The sequence below is a fragment of the Pteropus medius genome, unplaced genomic scaffold (genome assembly GCF_902729225.1).
Source record: "Pteropus medius unplaced genomic scaffold, Ma_sr-lr_union100, whole genome shotgun sequence".
NCBI classification, from domain to species: domain Eukaryota; kingdom Metazoa; phylum Chordata; class Mammalia; order Chiroptera; family Pteropodidae; genus Pteropus; species Pteropus medius.
In genome coordinates, this window is record NW_024340696.1 from 17,501,898 (window position 1) to 17,528,515 (window position 26,618).

A 26,618-nucleotide genomic window follows, 5' to 3' on the forward strand; every position below is an offset into this window, starting at 1 on the left:
GCTATGGGTAAGTAGTTTTAGTATCGAAAGAGTTGTAGGACCTAATTTATATGGGCCAGCTGGCATGGGGGAGCGCCGCGTCTAGCAAGTGGTAAATCCTGCCACGTCCAGCGTGGCCCTGGAAAATAATCCTGAGTGGGAACGGTGAGAGAATGAGAAAAGAAAGAAGACAGAAAGCTGGGATCGGGAGGCCCACTATCCACTGATGACGGAGTAGAGGGTGATTTTATTTGTGCAGTTTGCTTTTATACAAGAGCATACATTTGCTGGCTAGAATGAGATTATCTCCACCCAACCTCCACATCCTACTGTAATCATTTCCATTTCCATAGGGTAACCCCCACCCTACACAGCCGCATTGTTCTCTGATCAGTTCCTACTTCCCATTCATAGGATTTGTGGAGGTGAGGCAACCTTTGGTTGGCCTCACGGATTGCAAGGACCTTGTCAGCTTGCAACCCATTCTCCACAGGGGAGCACATGTGGGAGTGGTCTTGAGGGTGTTACACCAAGATTGAGAGTACTGGTGGACTGTAAAGCTGGAAGGGAGAGACTGTTGCCTTGGGGGCATTCTCGCATCTTTCAGGATTTAAAGACCTAGCAAGGATAACTAGAGCCAGTCCTGATATGCTGCTGGATGGGCTCCTTGGAGCTTGGACAAGGCAATGGCTGATGCCACTTGTTCTCAACTGGGGGTGATTTTGCCTCCCCAGCTGAAATTTTGCAATGTCTGGATATATTTTTTAATTGTCACTGTTAAAGATTGCTTCTTCCTTCTGTTGAGCAGGTAGGCTCCTAAACTTCCTACATTGCACAGAACAGCTCCCCACAAAAAAGAATTAGCTGGCCCAAATTGTCATTACTGCTGAGGTTAAGAAACCCTGGCCTACATTAGATGAGATGGAGGCGCCAGAACTGTCTGGCAGAGTACTGAGGAAAAGAGTGGAAGGAGATTGGAGGTGGACACTCGAAGCTTTTATTTCTTAAGGCCAGAGAGGGGCTACCTCCCCAAGTTTCCAGGAGGGCACACTCCCGTCACTCTGGTAATATGGAATGTTCAGTAACGAGACCACTTTGAGAAGCTCAGTGTTGGCTGTCCTCTGTAGGCCAGGATTGACTTTAGGAGGTATGACCATGGAACTGCGTTCCCAAGCATCTATGAGAATAATAGGATTCTGAAATAGCAAAGGCTGTTGGTGCCACTAACCATCCGAGGCAAGGCAGATGCAATACCCATGTGGGCATCGAGACCCAACTCACAACCTGTGTGTCGCGACCCACTGCAGTATGCAGATGGGTGGCTGACTAGGGTACTGCTTGACTTGTATAACCAGGAAAAAGGAACTGGCAAATGGGCTGATGTCCCATCACCTAGTGTTCAGATGTGAGGGCTCAGACCCGTAGCCCGCAGATTGAGAGAGAGGCTGGTTCTCTTTGGGGGACTTTGCAACATCCCTGCTGCAAGTACAGACAAATGGTCCCTCTTTTTCCTCAAGGGAACCTCAGCTTTTTGTCAGACTAACTGTACATCAACGAAGGGATAGTATCCAGACCTTTTGAGGGCTGTCGACTACAGCCTCTGAGCTAATAATAATAGTACCAGGCAGCCCTCAATCAATAGCGCATGGGAGTTGGCAGATAAATGCCCTAGCTTTTCATCTTCCTGAGGGACCAGACTAGTCTGTGTGGTTCCTCAGAGGGTTCCTAGAAGCCCTAAGGCCCCTGTTGCCCACAGCAGCAACCGGCTTAACACATTCCTTATTGGCCTTCCTTTGTTTCCCTGGCTCTCTCTCTTTGCTTGGTCACTCTGGCTTCCTAGATCACCTCCCAAGTAAGTAAACTCTCAGCACCTCCATCTTTGTCTTTGGTTCTTTATTTGGGGAGGGGCGAGGACAGATGGGCTTGAACTATGATAGACAGGAAGCAAAATGTGATGCCTACGACTCTAATGTAGTGGGTATCAGCCCTCTCTTCTTTCCAGTCCTTCCGATGACCACTTGGAACTCTGGAGCCAGATCATACTCCTGCCAGGAGAGTTCCTGTGGCTCTGGGTCCCCCCGCAGTGCTTGGTGGTGTTGGACTCTTACATTTGACTATGCTGGTGGGTAGAAGATGTCTCATTGTGGTTTTGCTTTCCCTGACCATAAATGAGACCAAACATCTTTACAAATGTTTATGTGCCATTTTTGTTTCCTCTTCTGTGAAATTTCTGTGTAAGTCTTTTGTCCAGTTTTCTATTTTTTGTTTGTTTTGCAGTTTTTTGTTTTTATTGCTTTGTAGGAGTTCTTCTGGTTACTAATCCTTATTGGCTGTATGTATTGCAAATATCTTTAGGTTTGTAGACTACTGTCTTTTGATGAGAAAGTTCTTAATTGTAACCCTGAATTTATCATTTTATTTTTTTATGGTTTGCACTTTTTGTATTGTTTTAGAAATCTTTCTCTGCCCAGAAGTCATAGATATTCTCTGTTGTGTTCTAAACATTTTATAGTTTTGTCCATTATATATAGCTTTTTAATCTGCCTTGGATAGATTTTTCTTCCCTCTGGCGGCTTTTAGTATTTTTCTTTGGCTTTCTTTTTTGTGGTTTTACTTTGACTTATCTAGGTGGGGTTTTCTTTGTATATATTCTGGCTGGAGTTGAGCATTTTGAATCTGAGTTGATATTTTTCATTATTTTTAGAAAAAGCTTAATAGGAGACAGCTGGATTCTCGATATCTGCTTTTGCATTGACTGTTTGCAATATCACACATCAAGTAGCCTCTGGAAAATGAAAGTGAAAAAAATAATGTCAGTATTATTATAGACCCTTTGAAAGGATCATGGGGAACCCCTGGAGTCCCAAAACCACACTCCGAGAACCACTAGTCTAAGATTTTGGTATTAAGAGCATACTAGCCTCCTAAAATAAGCCATAGAATGTTCCCTCTTTTTTCTGAACTCGGGAATAATTTGTGTAAAATTGGAATTATTGTTTCTTGAATGTTTAATGTTAGAAAATCTTCTGGGTCAGGAATTTTCTTTGTAGGAAGATTTAAAAACTTTTGATTCATTTTCTTTAATGTTATAGAACTATTCAGGTTTGCTATTTTTCCTTGTTTTGTTAAGTTATATTTTAAAATAATTTTTTCGTTTTATCTCAGTTTTCAAATATATTTGCATAAGTTCATTGGTATCATCTTTTAAATATAGGCAGCAGATAGAGTTATGGTCCCTTCTCCATTACAGATGTTTATTTGTGCTTTTATTCTCTTTAGTTCAATTAATCATACCAGAATAACGTTAAATATCCATTTTATTCATCTTTTTTAAAAAACAACTTTTAGCTTTGTAGAGCCTTTCTATTTTTTTTTTAAATTTCTGTTTCATTTATTATTTATTTTCTTTTATTATCTTTGGATTTATTTTCTTGTGAAAATGTCTTTTTTTATAGTTAATTTGCAACTCATGAAAATTTGTAAAGCTCATGTGTAAGTAGATTATATTTTTTTCCCTTAACCCTCATTTTTTTTTTTTTTCTTTAAGCATGCAGACTGTATTATTTAAACTTTAGGTGACCCAATATTGGGTGTTATAAATTATCTAGTAGGTTATGGCCAGAAGTTTTAAAAAAGCAATAGAATAACAGAATAGAAAAATAACAGTGTTCACCAAATGTTCTATGGCTGGTACTGTGTACTAAGATTAAATGTTGTTTTGTTAAACTTTTATTTCAAATACATATATGCACACACATACACATCTGTGTCTGTACTAGGTCACAATATAAAATGTGTTTCTTATTTTAGATTTTGCTTTAAAGAAGAAAATTTGAAAGTCACTGTGTTAAAAGGTGGTTTGACTAATTTTAGTAAAGATGGTAGATCCGGTTGCATGAAACAAACATCTGAGGAGCTTGCTAAAATGACAGATGCTTTGACCCTATTTTAGACCTACTAGTACAGACCTCCAGTGCTGGGGGCAAAGACTCTGTTTTAACAGGCTTCCTGTGTGAGCCTCAGCCTTTGGGTGTTTGAGAACCACTGATTCAGGATGTAAACAAACCTGAGGAGCCTGTGGGAAGTTCTGACTTGGAGCAGCAGAGGGTGCAGCTCCTTGCACCCTTTCATCCTGAGACCTCCTGTCCTTGAACTCTAGGAGGGTCACATAAGTGGCAAGAAAGCTATTGGAGCGGGCAAGGCTGGAGGTAGTAGGGGGTGGGGGCAGGCTGGGAACATCTTGTTGGTTGGTAGAATGACAGAAAAAAATGAAATAGCGCTCATGTCTGAATTTCTGTCATAGAATCAATAAACATATATTGAATGGCTGATGTGTATACCCCAAAGATGAGAATCTTTAGGCTTAAAATGTATGAGCTTTCCTACATTCGTCTGTGATTTGCAAATTTCTTATATTCTAGCTCACGGTCTTAGAGAGATACAAACAAAAATCATTCATGACTGTCCACATTTTATCCAAAAAGCTGGGAACGATTCTCACATTCACTGCTAGGCAGTACCTTGCTAGGTAGGCAGGAGGCGGTTTTACAGTGTGGGCAGTGACTTGGGGAGAGCTCTCTTTAGCCAAAGTAAAAATGGTTGATAAACCTTATGATGGTCTGTGAGCTTTTCAGTTATTTTCCTTTATGTTAATAGCTTTTCTGAAAGATTAGTGGGTAGAATCAGACCATTTTGTAGATTAGGACTTTGACATGTTGAATGCCACAGTAGCTTGTGTAACATGGTAAATCTGTGGCATATGATGCAATCATACTCAAGGCTCTACCCTCCCCACAGAGTATCTAGGCATCAGATGGGGAAGGTTTGTTTGGTAAGGATCTTAAATTGTGATCTACAGGGGAACTCTGCAATTTCAATTGAGGACTAAGAATTTTCTTTATATCAGTTGGTGATTCTTATTGGCTGTTTCATTTAGCTAGGGCTGAGTAACAAACCAACCCAAAACTTAGCTTAAAAACAACTACAATCACGTAGTTGTTTGCTCAAGATTCTGCCGTCCACGTGGAACTTGGTGAATGGCTCTTATTTGCTTCACATGGCTTCCACTGGGGTCTCCCTAAGGATGCCTTCAGTCGGGAGCGCCACTGCCTTAGAGATGGCAGCTGGGTTCCAAGAGGACAAAAGCAGCAGTTATAGGGTCGTTTAAGGCCTGGGTTAAAAAGCCCGAGAATGTTACCTCCAACACATTCTCTTGGTCAAAGCTGGTCACGAGCCTTGCCCAGATTCAGGGGGAAGGGGGATAGATTCTACCTTTTGATTAGAAAAGCCGTATGCACATTCGCTGAGGAGAAGAATGGTTGGCATCAGTCTTGTAAACATCACCACACTGGCCTTTCTTCTGCTCCCTCTCTCCCTAAACTCCCTCCCTGTTCCTTTCTTCATTCCTTCCGTCTGAGTATGTCAGCTAGCACCTTCCAATACAACGTCGGTGTGTATTTTATTTAAAGATTACTCTTTTCTTCTCTAATACCCTTGCCACTTTATTGATATTTTTCTAGTGTTATTTTTATATTTTGCATTTTGGTACAGTTCTGTTTGTCTTACCTTAATAGAATATAAGTTCTTCAGAGGGGGAGTCTTTGCTTTCTTCTTTGTGTCCTTTGCATTGCATGATGGGTGCTCAGTAGAGGGCTGAATGCATAAATGAATAAAAATAGATTTTAGAACAACTGTCAGTTTGTCCAGACGAAGCATCAGTTTATGTTAGGCAAGTGTTTAACAACAACGAAACAACTGTCTTTAGCTATTCCACTTTTGATTTTTCTTCCTTGGTCAACACCTGTCTTCCTAAGCTCCTCACATTGATCAGCTCATGCTTTCGGTGAACATATGTTTGTAGAATATGGTTATATTTTTATAGTGCATATTAATATTTATATTAAATAGTATATGTAGTATTAAATGTTAAAGATTATATAGCATATATTTATATATACAAAGGACAGTCAAAAGTTTCTTTTCATTATTTCATCAAATCACTTTAGGGAAAGAAATAGGTATATTAAAAGTCAAATAGTTCTTTCAACTACCATTTGCCACCCTAAATATTTCATTTTTTTCATTTCCGTGCCTGGTAACCAGGAGTGTAAGGAAGAGGCTGTCTGTGCCATTATGTGTGCGTCGGTCAAGTACAATATCCGGGGTCCTGCCCTCATCCCAAGAATGAAGACCAAGCACCGAATCTACTACATCACCCTCTTCTCCGTTGTCCTCCTGGGCCTCATTGCCACTGGCATGTTTCAGTTCTGGCCGCATTCCATCGAGTCGTCAAATGACTGGAGCGTAGAGAAGCGCAGTGTCCGGGACGTGCCGGTGGTCAGGCTGCCGGCCGACAGCCCCATCCCCGAGCGGGGCGATCTTAGTTGCAGAATGCACACGTGTTTTGATGTCTACCGCTGTGGTTTCAACCCAAAGAACAAAATCAAGGTGTATATCTACCCTCTGAAAAAGTACGTGGATGACTTTGGCGTCCCAGTCAGCAACACCATCTCCCGGGAGTACAACGAACTGCTCACGGCTATCTCAGACAGTGACTACTATACCGACGACATCACCCGGGCCTGCCTGTTTGTCCCGTCCATCGATGTGCTGAACCAGAACACGTTCCGCATTAAGGAGACGGCGCAAGCGCTGGCCCAGCTCTCTAGGTATCTAGCACTTTTCAGACCGGAGCCAAGTCCTTCAGGGAATCAAGGGAAGGGCAGGGAGAGGGACATTTCTTCCCCTAAGCTGGCTTCCAGCTGCCGTCTCTTTTCTCATGGGATGGGATGTGGATGGGCAACTGACTGGTAGCGTGAGCCCAGCGGCCTCTGCCAGTGAAGAGCAGTCTGTCTGCCATCCGTGCTGCTGCCGCGGGCTCCCAGCTTCTTAGAGTCTAAAAAACTTAAGGATGGTTTGTCTTCCTATACTTTTCCTTTTAAATTTAAATACTTTCCCTTTCTCTTTATTACTCTCGTAATATGTGTTCACTTTAAAAATGTCTGAAAATGCAGGTAAACAAAAAGAAGAATATGACTCATTTCATAATCTCGCTTCTAAGAGATTATCATTATTTTTATGTTCCTTTTTAGTTTTTTTATATAAAAATATATACATATGCATCATATATACATTTTTGTATAAAAATATATACATATGCACGTGTATATATTCACTTTTGTCAAGAATGGGGGCACACGGTACATATTCCCTTGCTACTTTTTTCTCTTAATAGATCATGAATGTATTTTCAAATAATTTCATATTCTTTTACTATGTAATTTTAAGATTTATATAGTATTCCATATGTTCCATAATATATTAATCAGCTTTTTATATTTTATTTCTTTTTGTTCCTTTAATCAAATGGTAAACACTCAGAGAGAGCTTTCAGATTTTCATTCCCGCAGGCAGTTCTGTGAGGGACAAGCTTCAAGTACATATCCACCCATTGTTCCTTTTGAGGGTCCAGGCTGGTGCCTGACCTGCTGCTGGGATTTCTAGGAACTCACTTTGTGTGTATGAGAAGTGGCCCTGTTGGAGACTGGGGATACTTGCTACTTGTCATTCAGTAGCTGATTCTTATTTTTGTTTCTTCATCAGTGACATGACATGTGAATTCTCCTACATGTTTAATTTCTTAATAGATGGGATCGAGGTACAAACCATCTGCTGTTCAACATGCTGCCTGGAGGTCCCCCAGATTATAACACAGCTCTGGATGTCCCCAGAGACAGGTTGGTGTATTTGGTGCTGTCACTCGGTGGGTGTCTGTTCATATGAAATCATATTCCTAAGCCTACTGGGACTTACTTTGTAATAAGAATTTTTCTTAATAAAAAATTGCCCTAGGCATTTCCTTTCTCAAGAGACCTGCTTAACTCCGTTGTGGAGAACCGATGAGAGCTGATGTTCTAGCATAGCGTCTTAAAAACTATCTTTATTTCTTAATCCGACTTATGCTGTCCTGAGTGCAGCACTCCCAACCCCTAAGGCCTGGTTCATGATTGGCAAACTCTCTGAATTTGGGAGCTTTTGCCAAAAGTAGAGCCACAGCTTGCTGGGGGAAGAGGGCACGGGTGTGTGAAAGAGATGCCTACCGCCTGTCGTGCCGGGAAATGGGGCCACTCTGATGATCATTTACTCTGGTGTTTCAGTCACTTCCTTCCTTCCTGTTTTTCTTTCCCTCTCACCCTGCAGAGCCTTTTTTCCTTCCTTCCTAATAAAACCGTCCAAACTTGCAGATGCGGCTCGGGGGGCCATGATTGCATGGTTATGATTTTGAGTTCTCTTACTATATTTACCAGCCGTTTTGTGCATCGATGGACTCACTTTGGCTGGAGGCTTCCTGGAAAGCTCAGGAATGAGGTGCTGCGTCAAGTTCCTCTCCTAGTACCGTGGCGAAGGCTTTGAGGAGAGCAGATAATCCAGGCCCAAGATAAGGGTCTTGGGCAATACTCACGGGACAGGATTGTTCTAAGTTTATGGATGAACGCACTTATAACATATTTTGTTACAGTTGATATTTAATTCTTAAAATCATTGTTACTGAAAAAAGTGAGCAAACAGCCTGTTGTGTTCTCAACTTTTTAGGAGCTAATGTTGTTGTTTATGAAAATCTACACTTAGTACTACTTTGTCCCAGAATATTCAACCTAAGCCCTCTTTGCTCTAAGGATTATCTAGAGTCAGTGTTGTGTTTCTGTCTGGAAATACAGTTGTCATTAGAAGAGAGGGACACACCAGGACCACTCCTCAGCTTAGGTGTGGCAACCATTCCAGACGATAGAGGGCAGTCAGGCCACACAGATTCTTTCGAAACCAGCTAATCACAAAGTGATCCCCGATGTGGCTCTCGGCTCCAGTGTGCCTGAGTGGGCTACTATTTTATGGATTTGGTTATTCTGGGAAAGGGAAATAGAGAAGGGAAGGAAAAGAGCTGCTAGGAATGCAATGTCTTCACCTGCTGTTCTGGGTTTATTTTGAGAAGGGCTTGTTTCTGTTTGGGACATTTTGCTGTTTGCTGACATTTTGGTATATGTATCTGCGTGGGAGAAGGATTTTATTTTTATCAAGTGCACATGTTTAATGGGGTTTCACTTCTCTGCAGGAAAGTGTCAAGTAGTCAGGAGAAAGTTTAAGTTTTTGCTAGTTCTTAGGTGTTAAGGATTAGGAAGGTTGAATTGTTTTCCCTGCGCATGTATTTTGGTGATTAGAGGCAGTCCTACAGCAAGTAATGAATCACTCTGTAGTCCTTATCTTTGCATGTGGGAAACTTCATTTTGAAACCTAGGTGGTCTTCTGGTTGTGGTAAGGAATAGTAAATTTGTTTGCTCATTTTTCTTCTCCTTTGTCCTTGCTCCTGATTCAGAGGCGGCAAGAACCATGAGTATGGAATAGTTTCAGCAGGAGCTGCAGATCAGATTATTCAGAAGTTAGAAAACAGACGGGCTAAATGAGACTGCTCGTTTCTTAGCTCTCCCGAAAACTAAAGTCACAGGTGTGATTACTTAAGAATTTTCTCGGGGAAGTGCAAGAAGGAAATGTCTGCTCAGTGAATATGTCTTTTATACTGCTTAAATCTGGTTTTATTTCAATTGCAATTTAAAAAAATTATACACATGATATACCTTCTTTGTAGAAGGTTGGAACAGTATGCAAATGTATAAAGAGTAAACTATAAAAATGTGCTTTTAAACCCTCTCTTTTCACTCCTTTTCTGAAAGGTAATTGCTGTCTTCTTTCTATGGGTTTATGCATACACACACACACACATACACACACACACACACATGCATACACACACATGCACACTCATTTTATTTTAACTTAAATGGGAGCAAATGATACCTCAATGCCTTGCTTTACTGATCTTTGTTTTCTCAGATATGTTCTGTGATATTATTACGACCTTGGATTTTTATTATCCTGTCTTTGCACATATCTCTTAAAAATTTGTTTTGTGTGGGTGAATATTTATTTATTTAAGCTTGCGGAAAATTTCAAACCTGTATTAAAGCACAGAGATTACTACAGTGAACACGAGGTCCCCCGTCCAGCTTCAGTAGTTGTCACCGCGAGGCCAGTCTGCATTCATCTGTGCTCCTGGCACTCCCACCAGAGTCTCTAGAGGCGAACTCCAGACGGTAGATCATCACACATGTGAACATTTCACCTTGAACCTCTGCGTGATGGGGCTTTTTGAAAAACCTAACTACAGTACTATTATCCTACCTAAAAAAAATTAATAGTAATTCTTTAATGTCACCAAATATTCACCATGTATCTAGCCATTTCAAATTTATTTGTCTCATAGATTTTTTTTTTTTTTTTACAGTTTATTTGATCCAGTAAATAAATATGACCAATAGAATTGGTCAGCGTCCCTCCCCCACAAACCTGAAGCTTTATATTTGAGGAATTTGCAGGCCTGATTGCTTGGTTTAAAAGGAAGCAAAGGGTAAACCTGCAGTCTGAGTTTAGGCCCTGTGAATACTCAGATAAGAGGAGGAGAACTATGAGCACGTCCGAGGACACAGCCACACTAGGCACTGTGGAGTATATGGGGCCGTGGGGAGGCTTCAGTGACAGAGACGACCTAGATCCAGAAGTCCTGGCAATGCTAAAAATGCCAGAGAACACTGAGTGATATAACACTTAGACTGGCATGCGTCTGATTATCATATTAATACCTTTTTAAATGCAGGTTTTCTATCCAGTCTCTTGCAGCTTTGGAACTGATCTCTGATTTTGGGATACATAATGGGAAAACAGAATGTACTTCTCAGAAATTCACTTTTCAGTCAATGTAAAACACGTGTTCTGTAAAGCAAAGCATGCTTACAATATTTTCTCCATTATAGTATTATGGGAACATTGGCAGAAAAAGATAAAGTGACTTAAAGTTGAACTCTTGTGAGTAGCAGGGCTGCTGTGAGGCCTGTTTGACTAAATGCAGTCATGGCTCTTTCCAAGATCACAAATGGAGATCACACGTGTACAGTCTGTGACATAAGACATGCTTCAGATTGCATGCTTTCCTACTACCAGTGCATAGCCCCTCACCCTGCCCCCCAGGGACAGAATAACAGTAAAAGTTGGTGTGATTTACACCTGCTTCCTTTCTTACCGCATACGCAAACCCCTCTCCTCTGGGGCTGTGGGTATAACTACCTAATCACCCACTGCCCTGGCTTACCTGGACTGTCCACTGCCTGTATATTGGATCCATGTTTGCGTCTCTGCACAGAGGTCATGGGGGCCCATACAGCCTGCTTGCCATCATGATCATGGAACCTGCTCAGATTCATGTTGGATGGATTCATTGCTGAATGCTAATCAGGAAAAATAAGACCGTATGTTTGGTACTAAGGATAGTCATTAAGTTTTTCAGAGTAGACTGGCAGCTGGAGGGATTTTTAGCCTGCACATTACCTCACTAACCAATTCTTGGTTTCATAAATCTTAAACAAACAGATTGGGACTCCCAGGCGTGGGCTGAAAATCTTTGAACTTTACCCGGTCATGTTAGGAGAGAACGTCCGCTGTCATCAGGGCAGGTAGGGGATTGGCAGCAATCAGTGTTGCAAAAAATGTGGTTTCTCAGTTTCGACATTTGGCTCAGACTGTATAGTGTGTGGAACTGGCAAAACTCTGCCCCAGTAAGTGATTTTGATGGGGTTGGGGCCTCAACGACAGGATAACAGTAAAAGTTGGTGTGATATACACCTGCTTCCTTTCTCTGATGAAGTGTCGTTGTACTACTTGCTGGATCCAATTAAAACAGTGTGTTAACAGCTTTCTATTTTAAGGAGAATAAAAGCTAGGGCATGCAAACTGCCAGAAAAGCACTAAAAGTCCAATTCTGGATTCTGCTTCCTGTACAGGGAATTGGGTTAAAAAGACCGAGTAACTGGAGGAGATGGTGATTGCTGGTAGAGGCTACGTGATTCACACATAGCTCTGGGGGAACAGTGGGCAGAACTGCTTACAGCAGGACTTGGAGAGGGGCTGGGGCATAGGCAGTGTGAGATGTGATACTTTGCTGTCACCGCTGCTTTCTGTGCCCATTGTCTCCTGAGATTCTAGTCAGTGAGTTGGTAAGTGACGGCCCCAGCCAGTCTTCCCATGCAGGCCTATTGTTATGCCTGTTATCGTACATATATTTAAGAGTTGGGTATGACTTTGTCCTCTGAGCTGTGATGTATTTTAAAAAATGGAAAGTAAATAAGGACTACGTAGGATCCCAGAGGCAGGCGGGTGACTCGGGAATAGAATGCAGCTGATGTCCAGGAGATGTGAGTGTAAAACAGGTAGCACAATGTCTTTATAGAAAAACGACTGTGTAAACATCAGTCGTTGTTGATACTAAGACTCAATTATAGCAGGTCCTTGAATAATGTCATTTCATTCAACTTCGTTTCGTTATAACATTGACAAGATGCAGTAGGAACTTAACTCTTGTTTGTATCAATTAGCCCAGCGGTCCCCAACCTTTTTGGCACCAGGGACGGGTGCTCCTATGAGAATCTAATGCATGATGGTCTGAGGTGGAGCTGAGGCGGTGATGCTAACGCTGGGGAGCGGCTGCAAATACAGATGAAGCTTCACTTCCTCGCCCGCCACTCATCTCCTGCTGTGCGGCTTGGCTCCTATCAGGCTATGGACCGGTACTGGTCTGTGGTCTAGGGGTTAGGGGCCCCTGAATTAGCCTGTGGTAAAATTGGTTTCATTATATGTCATTTTGCTTAAAGTCACAGAACCTGCCCACGACGTTAAGTGAGGACTTACCGTACTGCTATCCCTTTCCACAGAGCTTAATCAGAATGAAGACCTTTTTTATTGTTTGACAAAATTTTTTCCTTTCAGGGCTCTGTTGGCTGGTGGTGGCTTCTCCACATGGACTTACCGGCAAGGCTACGATGTCAGCATTCCTGTCTATAGTCCGCTGTCCGCCGAGGTGGACCTTCCAGAGAAAGGATCAGGGTAAGGTGCATTCAGCACAGGCAGGTTCATGTGAGGTTCATCGTGGCGGGTATCACAGCAGTCAGCATCGATTACAGGCCAGGGTCCGTGAGTCTACCATCTTCCTCCCCCCAACCCCAATCCTGTTTATCCTTCAGTATTCTCTCTCCCAGTAAATTTACGATGCTATTTACCAAGCTTTCCAAATCAGAAATGTGGTGTCCTTAACTCCATCCTCTCCCTTATTTCTATATCAAAAGAATAAGTCCTATTGATTATACATCCTAAATATTTCTTAGATCTGTCTTCTCCTTTGCCTCTGCCCCCACCCTATACCAGGTTATCATCATCACTCCCTTGGATTGTGGAAATCGCCTCGCATTTGGTATCCCTGCCTCTATCTTGCTGCCCTCCAGTCTGACTGTTGGTTTTACAGTGCCCTTAGGGATAAAGCCCAGACTCCTTAAAATATCCTTCAACACCCTCTGTCATGTGACCACTGTCTCCGTCTTTAGCCTTTTTTTCTCTTTTAGTTCTTAGAATGAGCTTTGTTTGCTCTTTGAGTTTTTCTGGGCTATAAAACTCCATTGTCTGGAAATCTTTTTCTTCATTTTCATCAGACTAATGACTTATTCTTTAGTTTTCAACCTGAGTACGTGTTACTCAAGGGGCACTTTCTTAGCCTCTGCCATGGCCCTTCTGCTTTATGCTCCCATTGCAGCCTGCAGTTCTCCTGGTGTACCACTCATTATGCCCCAATGTAAGGACTTGCTCAAAGCCTCTCTGCTTGGGATTTTATAAGTGCAGTGAAGCTGGTGCCTGTATTTTAACTGTCATGTCCTCTGTACCTGGCACATAATTGGCTCATATTATTGATATGTGAATGAGTAAATGAAAAGAACTGACAGCATGGATGTGTGAGGCATTTTGTCTCACCTCTTTTGCTGTAGCCTGTTTAAAGTTGTGCTAATTCATGGTGAGAATCTCAATGAGCTTTAAACAAATGTGATGATAATAACAGTATTATTTACTTGTATGCCAAGTGCTCATGTATGAAGATGATTGATTCATATATTGCCACACTAGAAATGTCATACTGTCTGAGCACACTTGTTGAAAATACTGTTCTTTTTTGTATGATCTTGAATGATCTTGGCACCGTTGTTGAAAATCAACTGGCCATAGAAATATGGGTTTATTTCTCGACTCTCAATTCTGTTCCATTGGTCTATATGTCTGTCCTTATGCCCCTACTGCAGGGTCTTCATTATTGTAGTGTTGTAGTAGGTTTTGAAACTGGTAAATGTGAGTCCTCCAACTTTGTTCTTCTTTTTCAAAGTTTTTTTTTTTTAAGCTATTCTAGTTCTCTTGAATTTTAATTACTTTCTTTTAATAATGCAACTTGAATAAGTAAAAATAAAAAATGATCTAAACTCCGTGCTTATACAACTACAAAACTAAAACATTTACAAAGTAAACATAAACAAGTCTACAGAACTAATAACATTCAGATCAATATAACATGATAGCTTGGGCTTTTTCTTTGAAACTGAATTGTATTTTTCCAGGCAAATACGGAGTTAATTATGGTTTTTTGGATTTAGCATGCCTATACTCTTGCATGCTGGGTAATGATGTGCTTCTCCCTACCACTTTTTCTATTTGAACAGGAAGCTTCTTATAGCATATTGTGACATCATTTATCTTCATCTGGTACAGATGCATGATTCATATTTTCCCCTAACATTTTATTATGAAAATCTTCAGACAAGAAAATTTTAAAAATTTATAGTAAACACTTATACCCATCACTTAGATTCTGTCATTAGCATTTTACTATACTTGCTTTACATGATTTACATTTTAAGTCTTCCTCTTTTCTCATTAGCCCACTAAATACAAATTTGAACATTGAAAAATTTTTAGTACTATTCATCATTAAATATGAGCAAAAATATGCGTAATTTTTGGGAGGTCGTCACAAAATGAAAATACAAAAATAATTCTTTTAAAGAATTTGTAACTGGAGAAAGTGGTATAGTTCAATGCCATGTTTTGAGGTTGAATTTCCATAAATTGAGAAAGGGTGATCTGTGTTAGCCCAGTTTGTACCCTTCAAAGTGGTACAAGTTTTTGTCATTTACCTAGGATCTTAATTTGGCATCTTTATGTAGCACAAGATATGAATAATCATAATAAGTAGAGAAAAATCATTTGGCGTTGAAAAAAAGATTTCCTTTTCTGCTTGCTGTTTCTGTGAGCATTTACTTATATTTAAATCACTTGTGTGATTTTCGAAAAATTTTTTTAATCTTTTGCTTTCCACTCTCTTTTTCCCTCCTGAAGTTGTTTTGAAAATTGTTTTGTTCAGTTCAGTTCACTTCAGTTCAACTCAGATCTTTATCGAAGGCCTATTTGGACCAAGTATGGCTAGGCTGGTGGTTCTCAACGGGGGGCATGGTTGATTTTGTTCCCCTGGGGACATTTGGTAATACGTGGAGCTATTTTTTACTGTCATGTCTGAGGGCGTATGTCAGGGTTCCCCAAAATCACCTCCAATTTCGATGATTTGCCGAGAGGACTTACAGGAGTCAGCATGTAGTTGTACTCATGCTGTGATTTATTACAGCAAAGGGATACAAAGCATAGTCCGCAAAGGGAAAAGGAGCATGGGGCGAAGTCCAGGGAAACCAGGTGCAAGCATCCAAGGGCCCTCTCCCAGTGGGGCCACACAGGATGTGCTGGATTCCCCCCAGTAATACGTCGTGACAGTGTGTGTGAAATGTTGCCCGCCGGGAAGTTCGTTAGAGACTCAGTGCCCAGGCTTTTTATTGGGAGCTGATCACATGGACAGTCTGCGCTTGGCATGTGCCGAAATTCCAGACTCCCAGAAGGAGAGCAGGTCTTCAGTGTGAAACATATTTTTTGTACAAACAGTTTGGGCACAGTTCTCATCAGTTCTGAGGATGATGGGAAATCTCCCAAAAGTGGAGTGCCCATATACCGGCCAGGTGCCAGCTTTTCAAAGGACAACTGTCAGGCCTGCTGTGTGAACTCTGTTCTGCACAGGGTGCCCCTGGCATCGATTGGGTGGAGCTCAGCGATGCTGCTAAACCTATTCAGTGCTCAGTGCTGCTCCCCACAACAAGGAATTATTGGGTCCAAATGTCAGCAATGCTACTGTTGAGAAAGCCTGGGACAGACTAAGTGAGCGATGAGAATCAGGCCTGTTAGGTCCGCTTGGCTGCCGCTGGGCCCCTACCTTTCTTAAGACTGCTTGAAATAAATTCTTATCTAATCTCTTTAGTATAATCGAGCTCTCTTATATTAGTTTAAGACTCTTAATTCCTTTCAGATTTAAACCAGGGAAGAAAACAAACTGAAAAGAAAAAGACTTAGTAAACAAAGGAGAAGAAATCACTCCGAACAGTAAAAATTACTTTCAAATCATTAGTTCAGAGATTTAAATTGCTATGTTGGTGGTATTTTCTTAATAATTAATCTCTCTAATTATTATGCATAATTAGACTGAAGCTGAGGAGATCCTTAAGTATATCACCTAAAATATCAGTCAGTTCCCGAAGTTCTCTGGTTCAGTAACTAGATAAACAGTGTATCTTCAAGTAGAGAGTTCGAGGCCACACTGGGCATGATCTTCCCCTCCACTGGCCAGCTAGTGGATTTCTACATCTCAACTTGACTCCACTCTTCCCCTCCAGCCTGCAGTTTGGCCCTGCAGCTGTGGTATTTCTTTTATAAACAATACTCTCCTCCTTACCCCACTTCACCCCCCCTCCAAAAAAAAAAGTCAAAAAAATAAGGCAAAGACAAGGCTCCAGACTCATCATCCTTTTCAGGGACTTGGTAGGAGGCAGGGCGGGTGACCTCACTGCCGCATTTTGGATTTGTTGCTCTTTGTGAGAGTTGCTTTTTAAGGGAATTCCCACATCTCTTGAGGGCTACACAGAGTAGCGAGAGCTTTGTTTTTATTTTTATTTTAAATCTCTCTCAATATTTTTTCAATGGGAAGCTGAGGGCTGTTGCTATTGATAGCTTCTTCTCACAGCTATGTTGGCCTCAGCTGGAATTCTTGTCATTTTCTTTCTAAAAGGAACTAAATTGGGAGTTTACAACTGTTACTATTGAGGGAGACTTCAAGTTCTCAGCGTGATTTTACTTAAACTTAGATGTCAGCACTGCTGGGAGGAAGCAGGAAAATCATAGCTAGTGACTTCAGTCGTTAAAAGAAAAACAAATCCACCTTAACATTTTGTTTGTGTAAAACTAAAATGGGCATACTCCGTCAGCCATCTGTCAGGTCAGGGAGGACCAGCATGCGAGCAGAGGGCACGCCGTCACGTTCTTGTTCACATCTGCACATTTACGTTGAAAATGGATTAGTGGTGGAGTGAGGATCCACTGGTCCTGGCAACTGAATGTCTGAAATAGAACTTTGTTTCTTAACAGTGAAATCTAACCCAGAATCCCTCTTTACTCGAGAGTTTCTTTGAGCATCACACATTAACATCTGTATTTATTTCTGTATCTGTGTAAATGAATCTCTCTCTCTCTCTCTAAATGTATGTGTATTCAAAACCATGCATTCCTATCGATACCTCTGACTTCATCCAGGAGCATTCTTGTTTTCTCTGCTTTCCATATGTGTAACTCCTGTGTCTGACAGTGAGAGATCTGGTTCCCGTTATCCTCATTATCTTTACTTATTTGATCAACCCTCTTGTATGTCACCAAAATTCTGTTACTGCTGCTGTCCCCCACCTCACTGTGCAGGTGCCCTCGTCATCCCCACTCAGACTCCAGCATCCCCCACATGTTGTGCTTCTCCTGCTGTCTCCTCCCCACCTCAACCCCCAGCGTAGATACCTTCCTCACACTCTTTGGGTTCCAACACCATACACTAGGGTGATATTACCATTCTGTTACCCTCCCCACAACTAGGGCACCCTTTTCAGCCTACCCAGGCTTTAACACTGTTTTGGGATTCCCAGATGCCCTCCTAGCCTCACTTGGTCTCTGGCATCCCATGCTGGTTTGTCATAGCTACCTCTACCCCTGCCCCGGTACAGAAATCTTAGTCACCCTTTTAGAACTCTCCAGCCCTGTGCTAGGCCAGCTCCCTGCTCTTTCCCAAATAGAAGGTCTCACTCCACAAGGGCTTCAACACTCCATGCGGGCCACCTTGTCACGTAGAAGCACCCTCTTCCCTCTAGGACTCCAGCACCTGCACCCTCCCGCATGAACACCCTCTTGGATGCCAGCGTGTCTATTCATACTCTGGGCAGTATAGAGCATCAGTTTTATGCTACTGGCTCTACTTGAATGGAAAGTCTCCAGGAACATCCAACAGGTACTGAGTACCAGCGTCTTAGGAATTGGAAGGATCTTTAGAGGGCATGTAGCCCTAACTTTTTACTATTATTTCTTAATGAAAAGTTTATTAATTTGTAATTTTTTAAAAAAAAACCCTCTTACAGCCCATTTCATTTTCAGGTAGCTTTATCCATTAAGGTGGTTTTCCTGCTTGTCTTGTGAGTTTGACTAACGCTTTCTCCAATTTAAGCAGACAAGTTTGATTACAGAAATACTTGGAGGTGATCTGAGAGTGCTCCCTGTGAGTGGTCACCCATCACTAAGTCATCGCTCTGAAAACGAATGCTTTCACAAAAGAAAAATCGGTGAGGCTCAGAGCTGGAGTAGGATTTGAGTCTGTTTCGGTATCTAGAAGGAACACTCGTGGCTAGAAATATTCGGTATATTGTTCAATAAATTGTAATTTAGGGGGAACTTTCTCGGGATGAGAGGAACCAGTCTGTGCAGCTAATCTAAGCTGCCTTCCTGATGGATCACTATTCTTTGTCTTCTCTCCACTGACTTTTACCCTAAGCTCTGGGTCTAAACTGCCATCTAGGGCGGGCAAGGAGGTGCGCTGTCTGGTACCCATGAGCCGCGTATGGCCACAGAGTGTTTGAAATGTGGCCGATGTGACTGAGGAACTTAATTTTAAATTTTATTTTATTTTAATGAATTTAAATGTAAAGGGCCTGATGTGGCTAATTGCTATTGGACAGTGAAGTTCGAGGGAACTGTGTATTCCTTTCCCTCCTCACTGTGGTGTGGGGAATGCCCTTTGCTTTTAGTGCAGCTGCGCGAAGAACTAGCAAGAGAAATGGTTCCGAGGTTTTAAAAGCAGTCTAGCTGTAGTGTGTGTTGCTCTGTCTTCTGGAGTTTGTTTAGCTGATCTGCCTGGCGAGGCCAGTGTTGCCCTTCTCCACTCATTGCTCTGTGTGTTTTGGACCTGAAGCTTAACGCTTGGTAGAAGATGACAACCTCAGTTAGAGAATGATTGGTTTATTCTTTGGCAGTAGATGTATGAACCTCTAAATAAATCTAAGAAACTAAAGAAAAATAAAACAATTGCCCTTCCTTTCTCTCCAAAGCAAGACAAAAAAAAAAAGAAAAAAGAAAAAAGAGAGAAAAAGAGATTCATGTTTTTGGTCCTTTCTTACATACAGATTTACATCAGCCTGCTTGGTGATATTGCCTATGAGATGCGTAGCCCTAGTATTTTCCCTGGTCTATACCAGTTAGAGGTAGGTTTAAGTAAGTACTGCTTCTAGGTATGATGGGTGTTTCATTTCTTCTTGAAACCTGCATTATATTATTCTCTTCTTTGACAGTGATCCCATCCCTAGTGGTCTCTCAACCTGTATAGTGTTTATGCTCTGTAACCTCTCTGTCTTCTGGGAATCTTACCTTCCAAGAGGGAATTACTCTCTGGTCACCCCAAAATCTTCCCTTTGACTTCTGGCTTACTACCTTTGTGTTCACGTTTTTGTCTCTTGTGGAGAGCTAAATAGCTCTAGATCCTTGGCAATCCCTTCTTCACTCTATTTTCTAATAAGTATCCTTGCTATCCGGGTGTTAAGAATGGTTCCATCCTTTGGTGAAGATAGTTTTTTCTACTCGTTCTCAATTACCAGTCCAGTCTTCCTAATGTCCAGGTGGCTTTGACGATGGGGGCTCTCTTCCCTGGAGCTCCTTCATAACATAAGGATGCCATTCGACAGGCAGAAGCAGCCTTTCATCTCTTCTGGTTTTATAGCCAGCGATGCCCATTAAGTTCTCTTCTTATTTGAGGGATGCAGCTTGCTCTCGGTTCCTTTTCAGATCGGAGAACGCAGATATAACTAATGATAACATGTTGATATTTCTTCTAATCAGTCAACCAATGAGTTAATTTCTCTTTTACACACACACACACACACACACACACATTTATAGCATGCTCTCTAAGCTTGGCATATTATAAGCATTTCCTCAAAACATTAAGAACTTTTCCCAAATAAATTTTTTAAAAAATTATTTATGCCTCCAGCACCTGGTCTTCTTACGTGGTCTCCCATCCAAGTACTAACCAGGCCCGACCCTGCTTAGCTTCTGAGATCAGACATCGGGCTTGTTCAGGGTGGCATGGCCGTAGACCATGGACTGTGGCTCCACGGGGGCACGAACCCAGGACTTTCTGCATGTAAAGCGGATATGCTAGCCGCTACACTATGGAACCACGTCCCCAAATAAAAATTTTAACGATTGCATATTTCAGCACGTGAATGAGTCGTATCTTACTTTCTTACGATACATAATATTTTAAACATTCAACATTCAACAATGCTACAGAGTGTAATTTCCCCCCAAAAGCAAAGGATGTGAAGACTGGTGAGAAAACACTGCCATATATTTACTATCAAAGCTTGTGTTACCTTGACTACCATACCAGCTGCAGCTTTCCCGTCACCTTTTTTGTCTGTCTCCTTTATAGTCCCAGGCGATACTTCCTGCTATCATCCCAGATGGCTCTCCATCCTGAGTACCGAGAGGACCTGGAAGCCCTCCAGGCCAAACATGGAGAGTCAGTGATAGTACTAGATAAATGCACCAACCTCTCCGAGGACGTCCTTTCTGTCCGTAAGCGCTGCCACAAGCACCAAGTCTTCGATTACCCTCAGGTGCTGCAGGTGAGTGTCATTTATTACCTCTCCAAAGGCTTGGTAGAGGTCACTTCCGCGAGGTAAAATTGACTCTGACAACAGGAGTTGTTCTCCACCTGCAACTAGAATTCCCCAGGGGGAAAAGAAGATGCACTGTTGCTTTTTCCTGGGTGCATGGAGCTTCAGGTGCTTCGACGTCTGGCATATTGTTTGTGCAAAGCTGCCCGGCTTGTGAGTGTTCATACACCTTTCAAAAATTCATTATACTTCAAAAATGAAATCTGGTAGATATACAAAGAAGCCACATAGACAAAGCAGGCAAACGTATTTTGTTTTTATGCCTGTATTCGTTAGCCAGTCCAAGGGGCAACTCGTGTCCTCTGACTGTGCTAGCCCACAAGCCTACAGTCAGCTGTTCCTGGGAATGGAAGGTTTTTTATTTTTGTTACTGTTTTGTCTCTTGGTGCTTTGCCACCCTTAACATGTCCTACTGGTGGCATGTCCTATACTTAAATCATGAGAGTGACAGTACTTCCTTAACCAGATGCACAGCAGTCCTTGTAGGGATGTTTTATTTTATAAGCAGGATATTTGAAATTCCAAGGGCACGGGGGCTAGGAAAGGAGACGCTGAGTTTTGTTCACTTAAATATTTAAAATGCAGACAGGTTAGTTTAAAAGAAATATCAAGGAGCTGGTGTGATTTTTTTTTTTTTTTAATTTTTTTATTATTATCTCCAAAGAGAACTGGCCCATACTGAGATTGTTAAAATACTTTCTCTCAAAAAGTGCTGCATCGCCTCTGGAATGTCTGACTGATAACAGTGGTGATGTGAACAGGAGTATTTATAGTAACCTTTGTCTAGACAGGAAAGATGGTCATCAGCACGCGGGTCCACATCTGGGTGCCGACTCTTCGGGCTGGCCAAGCGGGCCGCCTGCACCTCCAGGCGCCGTGACTGGTGCTCTTCGTTGACTCTTGCTGCTTTTCTCATTTATGCCCAGAGGAGTTTCTCCATGTTTTTTTTTCTAAACTTTCCTTTTCTCTAGCTTTAAAGATGAAATGATGTTTTCTTAAATCTTTCTTTTTTTTTTTTCCTTCTGAAGAAGCAAAAACTGGGAGAAATCGAGTGTTAGACCTAGGGTCTTTTGTTATTTCGGTTTGCCTATTACAACTATTTTTTCTCCCGTATATCTCTTATTTTCAGAAATTTCCTTCACATTCAGGGAGTGAATGGGGAAGAACTCTCTTGAGATTTTGCTTTATGTTCAGTTTATTCTTTCGAAATAGAACATATCTGTCTTAATGTGTTTTCGGAGGCATCGCGTTCATGAAATGAATATCTTCTGTATGCAAAGTATACTGCTTGTGCCATGGAAGGTAGAAAGATGAAATGAGAATGACATTTAATGACATTCTCTTTAGGGGGTCCTCTAGAGAGCCTGATATGGCCAGACAAAATAATTCTATTACAAGGTGGGCTGTAGTCAGTACAACGTTCAGCCTCTGTGCTACGATCTCCAATGTATTTACATGATATGCTAGGGCTTCAGGAAACCGGTCTGTGGGAGGTCATATTGCTGAGTGTCCAGAGGAAGACTTGGATCTGGGTTTTGAACATTTTCAGAATGCCAACAGTAGAGGCATTGAAGTATCACCGAAGAGTGGAACTGCAAAACATTCCAGCCAATTAAGCTTTTCACGTTTTACTGGTTGTGAGATAGCATTTTTGTGTCAGGATACCTCAGTATTGCTTTGGCTTCAGCCCTTGGGAGGACTTCATGGTCTGCAGGGCTCAGAGTAAGTGGGTTAGTGAAACTGGTTTGAAATCCACTACCTCTGCTTGTGTTCCTACAGGAAGCTACTTTCTGTGTGGTCCTTCGTGGAGCTCGGCTGGGCCAGGCGGTATTGAGTGATGTATTACGAGCTGGCTGTGTCCCAGTTGTCATTGCAGACTCCTATATTTTGCCTTTCTCTGAAGTTCTTGACTGGAAGAGGTGGGTGTTACCTTCTAATAAACTTTACACCAGTCATTCTGCATGTATGAGATTTTAAAAGCCCCCTAAGTAATTGTAATTGAGAATTACCCTTTTAGACTGTTATGCTGTATTTTCCAGCAGGAGAGTTAGTCCATCGGCCTAGAGCAGAGGTTGGCAAACTGAGGCCTGTGGGCCAAATAGGGCAGATTGCTAGTTTTTGTAAATAAAGTTTTATTGACGTATAGACATACCCTTTCATTTACATATTGTCTATGTCTATTTTTGTGCAACTGTGGCAGAATTGAGTAGTTGTGACAGAGATTATATGACCCACAAAGCCTAAAATATTTACTATCTGGTCTTTTACAGAAAACATTTACCAACCCGTGGCCAAGAGCAGTGGTAGAGACTGCAGAATATACTCACTTGGAAACTTAAAAAAAATGTCTAGGCCCTGTCCTCGGGAATACTGAATTTTAAACCCCCCTGGGTATGATTTGTAGCCACAGTTGAGAACCACTGCTCTAGAGTCTTTATTGAATTTGCATAATGTGACCAGCTGGAGATGGATGTCATCCACACGGATGACAGCTTAGAAGCATCCCCAGTGTACCCATGCACAAGCGTAGGTCCTGCTTGGTCATGGCTGTCAATGGTGTAATTAAAAGAATAGCCCACAAGGCTCACGTTGTTTTATTTCCCTAGGACTTTGGAGGTTAACGATTATTGAAAATTGGTTCCTTTTGTATATCTTTCTCAGGCTTGACTTGGTCTTAAATGCTTAATCAATTTTTCCTCTCCCAACTTGCTCCTCTCCCAAGTCTGGTCACCATAGATATTTGAACAATTTGGCATTCATTCATATGTACGTTCATTTATCTCACGTTGATTGGAGAGCCTACTGTGAACACTACAGTCTTTGCTCTTAAGGAGGCTAGAATCTCGTGAGGAAGACAAACCAACGATTACAATGTTGTGTGACAAATGCTATAACAGATGCTTGCACAGGGGACAGTGGAAGCTCAGAACAGAGGAGGGAGCCTAATTCAGTCTGAAAGAGGAGGGTACGTGATTCTTTCTGTCTTAGAGCAGTGCCCTTTATATGCCAGCTACTGTGTTAGGTATGGGGATACAAAGCTGATCACGACCAAACCTTGCCTTCAAGAAGCCCATAGTCTACTGGTGGAAGATGGATAAGTAAACCAGCAATGACCAAATACCGTGATGAGACGCAGCCCTGGCTGCGTGGGGTGCGTGGAGAAGAGCGAGAAGGAGACAGAGGCCATTGTGGCAGTGGAGTTGGTGAGGGCTTCACAGAGGCAGTGACTCGCCATTGTGGCAGTGGGTGAGGGCTTCACAGAGGCAGTGACTCTGAGCTGCGTCTGAGAAGATATTCCTATGAGAAGCTGGATCTGCTCGGGTAGTTGTAGTTATGGATAAGTGGTAGAGGGCTCTGGATTTGGAGTTAGAAGGGCTGGGTTCACGTAGCTCTGTTACTGGCTAGCTTTGTGATCTTGGCAAATCATTTAATCTTTTTTGAGCTTCAGTTTTCCCATCTGTATGGTCAAAATCATTTATTTGTTTAACAAATATTTATTAAGTGCTACCCGTGTGTGCTAAGCAGTGTACCAGGTGCTCAGGATATGCTGGTGAGTGGAACCAGTCGTGGTTTCCGTCCCAATGGACTAGTCTATGGTGGGGAGGGGAGTTCGGATTTTAGGAAATTAATTTATACAAATATAATTACAAATTCTGCTAAATGCCACAAAGCGTACGTCATCGTCGGGTCCCCCTTCCCTTACCCACCATATCTAATCTGTTCGCAAATGCTGCTGGCTCTCTTCTATTGCTTTCATCAGTTCCTCCCTCTTGAGCATCTCTTGCCCGGATTTTGCAGTGGCCTCCAGCTGTTCTCCCGGCTCCTGGTCTTGCTGGCTGTAGTTGGTTCTGACACTTCAGGCAGCTCCTGCCATGCTTTGCCTGAAACCTTCTAATGGCTTTCTGTCTCAGTCAAAGCCCAAGTCCTTGGAGTGGCCTGCAAGGCCCTGGGTGCTTGGCTGTGACCCTCCCTTCTGTTTCTCCTCATCTCCTGGTATTCTTCACCTTCTTTCCTGTCTGCCAGCCACACTGGCCTCTTTGCTGTTGCTGGAACATTCCTGACAGGCCGCTTCCTCAGAGCCTTTCACTTGTTAGTCCTTCTGCCTGGAATACTCTTCCCTCAGGTATTCTCACGGCTCTCAGTCCCAGGCCTGCCTTGTCTGTTTTGTTCACTGTCGTATTACCAGAACCTACTTCCTAACAGGGCTCCATAAATACCTGCTGAGTCGGTGAGTGGGTTTGGGCATTACAGTATAGCTTAAGAACGGGCAGTGGAGGGCGAAGGGGAGTGTACCAGGTAGGTGGAGTTTTACACGCAGAGGTGTGCTCAGGTGACTGAAGGGGTGCCCGTGTGGCTGGAGCACACTGATAGGTGGGAGGGAGGACAAAAGATGAATGCTGGAGCCGGGAGGAGGTGAGAACGCAGCTGGTGAGAGAGCTCGTTTGAGAAGATTGGCCATGAGGAAGGGAGAAGGAAGAGGGACTGTTCACTGGAAGGAACGTGGGGCTGTAGGTTTGGGGTGTTGTTTCTGCTTGTGAGAATTAAGCAGTGTATGTGGACGTGCTTTGCGAAAAGGGCCGTACGTATATAAATTGTTTTGCTGTCGTCTATAGGGCATCTGTGGTTGTGCCAGAAGAGAAGATATCAGACGTATACAGTATTTTGCAGAGCATCCCCCAAAGACAGATTGAAGAAATGCAGAAACAGGTAAGAGGCCAAGCAGCCCTGAGAGGGAGGTGACCTGGGTGATGTGCAAGGGTGGCCTTGACTGCTCGGATATAGCGACAGCAGCCGGACGTGTGAGTGGGGTTCACTCCCTCCACTATATCAAGCAACCAAACTGAAAAGAGGAAAACAGAATTGGGTGAGTTGGTCCAGTGAGGTCTAATAGAATAACTCTCAGATTTAATAAAGCATCTAAAGTAAGCCTTCTGTGATGTCAGGGTCATAGCATTGCAGTGCGTTGAGCACACAGAGCTGAGCCTCTTTCCACAACAGGTGATAGTTCCGGTGACTGAGACAGTGATGGAAGCTGGGATGGTTCAAAGTTATGCTTATGAGTAGCCGCTGACCTTCAGAATGTTGTTGGATAAGCTGGCCTAGGATCCCCATTCACAGGGCTTCCTCTCCCCCTGGACATGTCTGTGATCCTTCCTCCCTTTCCAGTTCTTTCTTTCACCTCTGAGGCCCCTTTCCCTGGGCGGCTTGCGGTGGTCTAACTTTAAGGCACTCTGCTGGGTGTCCCATCTCATCCTACTTCCCTTTCTTTCTCTTGAAATGGGTTTAATGTCAAGCAAGTTTTAAAAAAAATTAAAAAGACTATCTGATATTGGTACTCTGTTTTTTAAATGGATTTAAAAGTTTTGTATTAAAATTGTCTATGTAGAAGATGAACAGCAAAAGGGGTTTGGAGAGTTCTCAGCATTAAGCACACGCATAATTGTCACACGCATCTTCTGTTTTCGGTTTGGCATCCCCACCTTAGTTGGCCTTGTCCAGAGAACGGGTCTCAGGCCTCTGTCCCAGTGAGGACAGGAGGGCATCTGGGCTTCTAACAGCTTCTCAAATACATTTCAGTCCATCCTCCTG

General features: G+C 42.4%; 1 protein-coding gene and 1 pseudogene across 2 annotated transcripts in view; one reads left to right on the forward strand and one right to left on the reverse strand.

Moving 5' to 3' along the window:
* LOC120606317 (exostosin-2) overlaps window positions 1-26,618 on the forward strand; it is a 59,565-nt gene that overhangs the window by 3,504 nt on the left and 29,443 nt on the right. The window contains exons 1-7 of one of the 2 annotated variants that reach the window (XM_039867504.1): window positions 2,081-2,101; window positions 6,082-6,647; window positions 7,626-7,715; window positions 12,847-12,963; window positions 20,783-20,978; window positions 22,809-22,948; window positions 25,643-25,736. In XM_039867504.1, the coding sequence (XP_039723438.1) occupies window positions 2,096-2,101; window positions 6,082-6,647; window positions 7,626-7,715; window positions 12,847-12,963; window positions 20,783-20,978; window positions 22,809-22,948; window positions 25,643-25,736 (1,209 nt within the window). In that variant the 5' untranslated portion in view covers window positions 2,081-2,095. Of the gene's footprint in view, window positions 1-2,080; window positions 2,102-6,081; window positions 6,648-7,625; window positions 7,716-12,846; window positions 12,964-20,782; window positions 20,979-22,808; window positions 22,949-25,642; window positions 25,737-26,618 lie in introns of those variants that run through there. The other variant, XM_039867493.1, reaches the window with a different exon arrangement.
* On the reverse strand, window positions 20,330-20,445 carry LOC120610274 (uncharacterized; annotated as a pseudogene).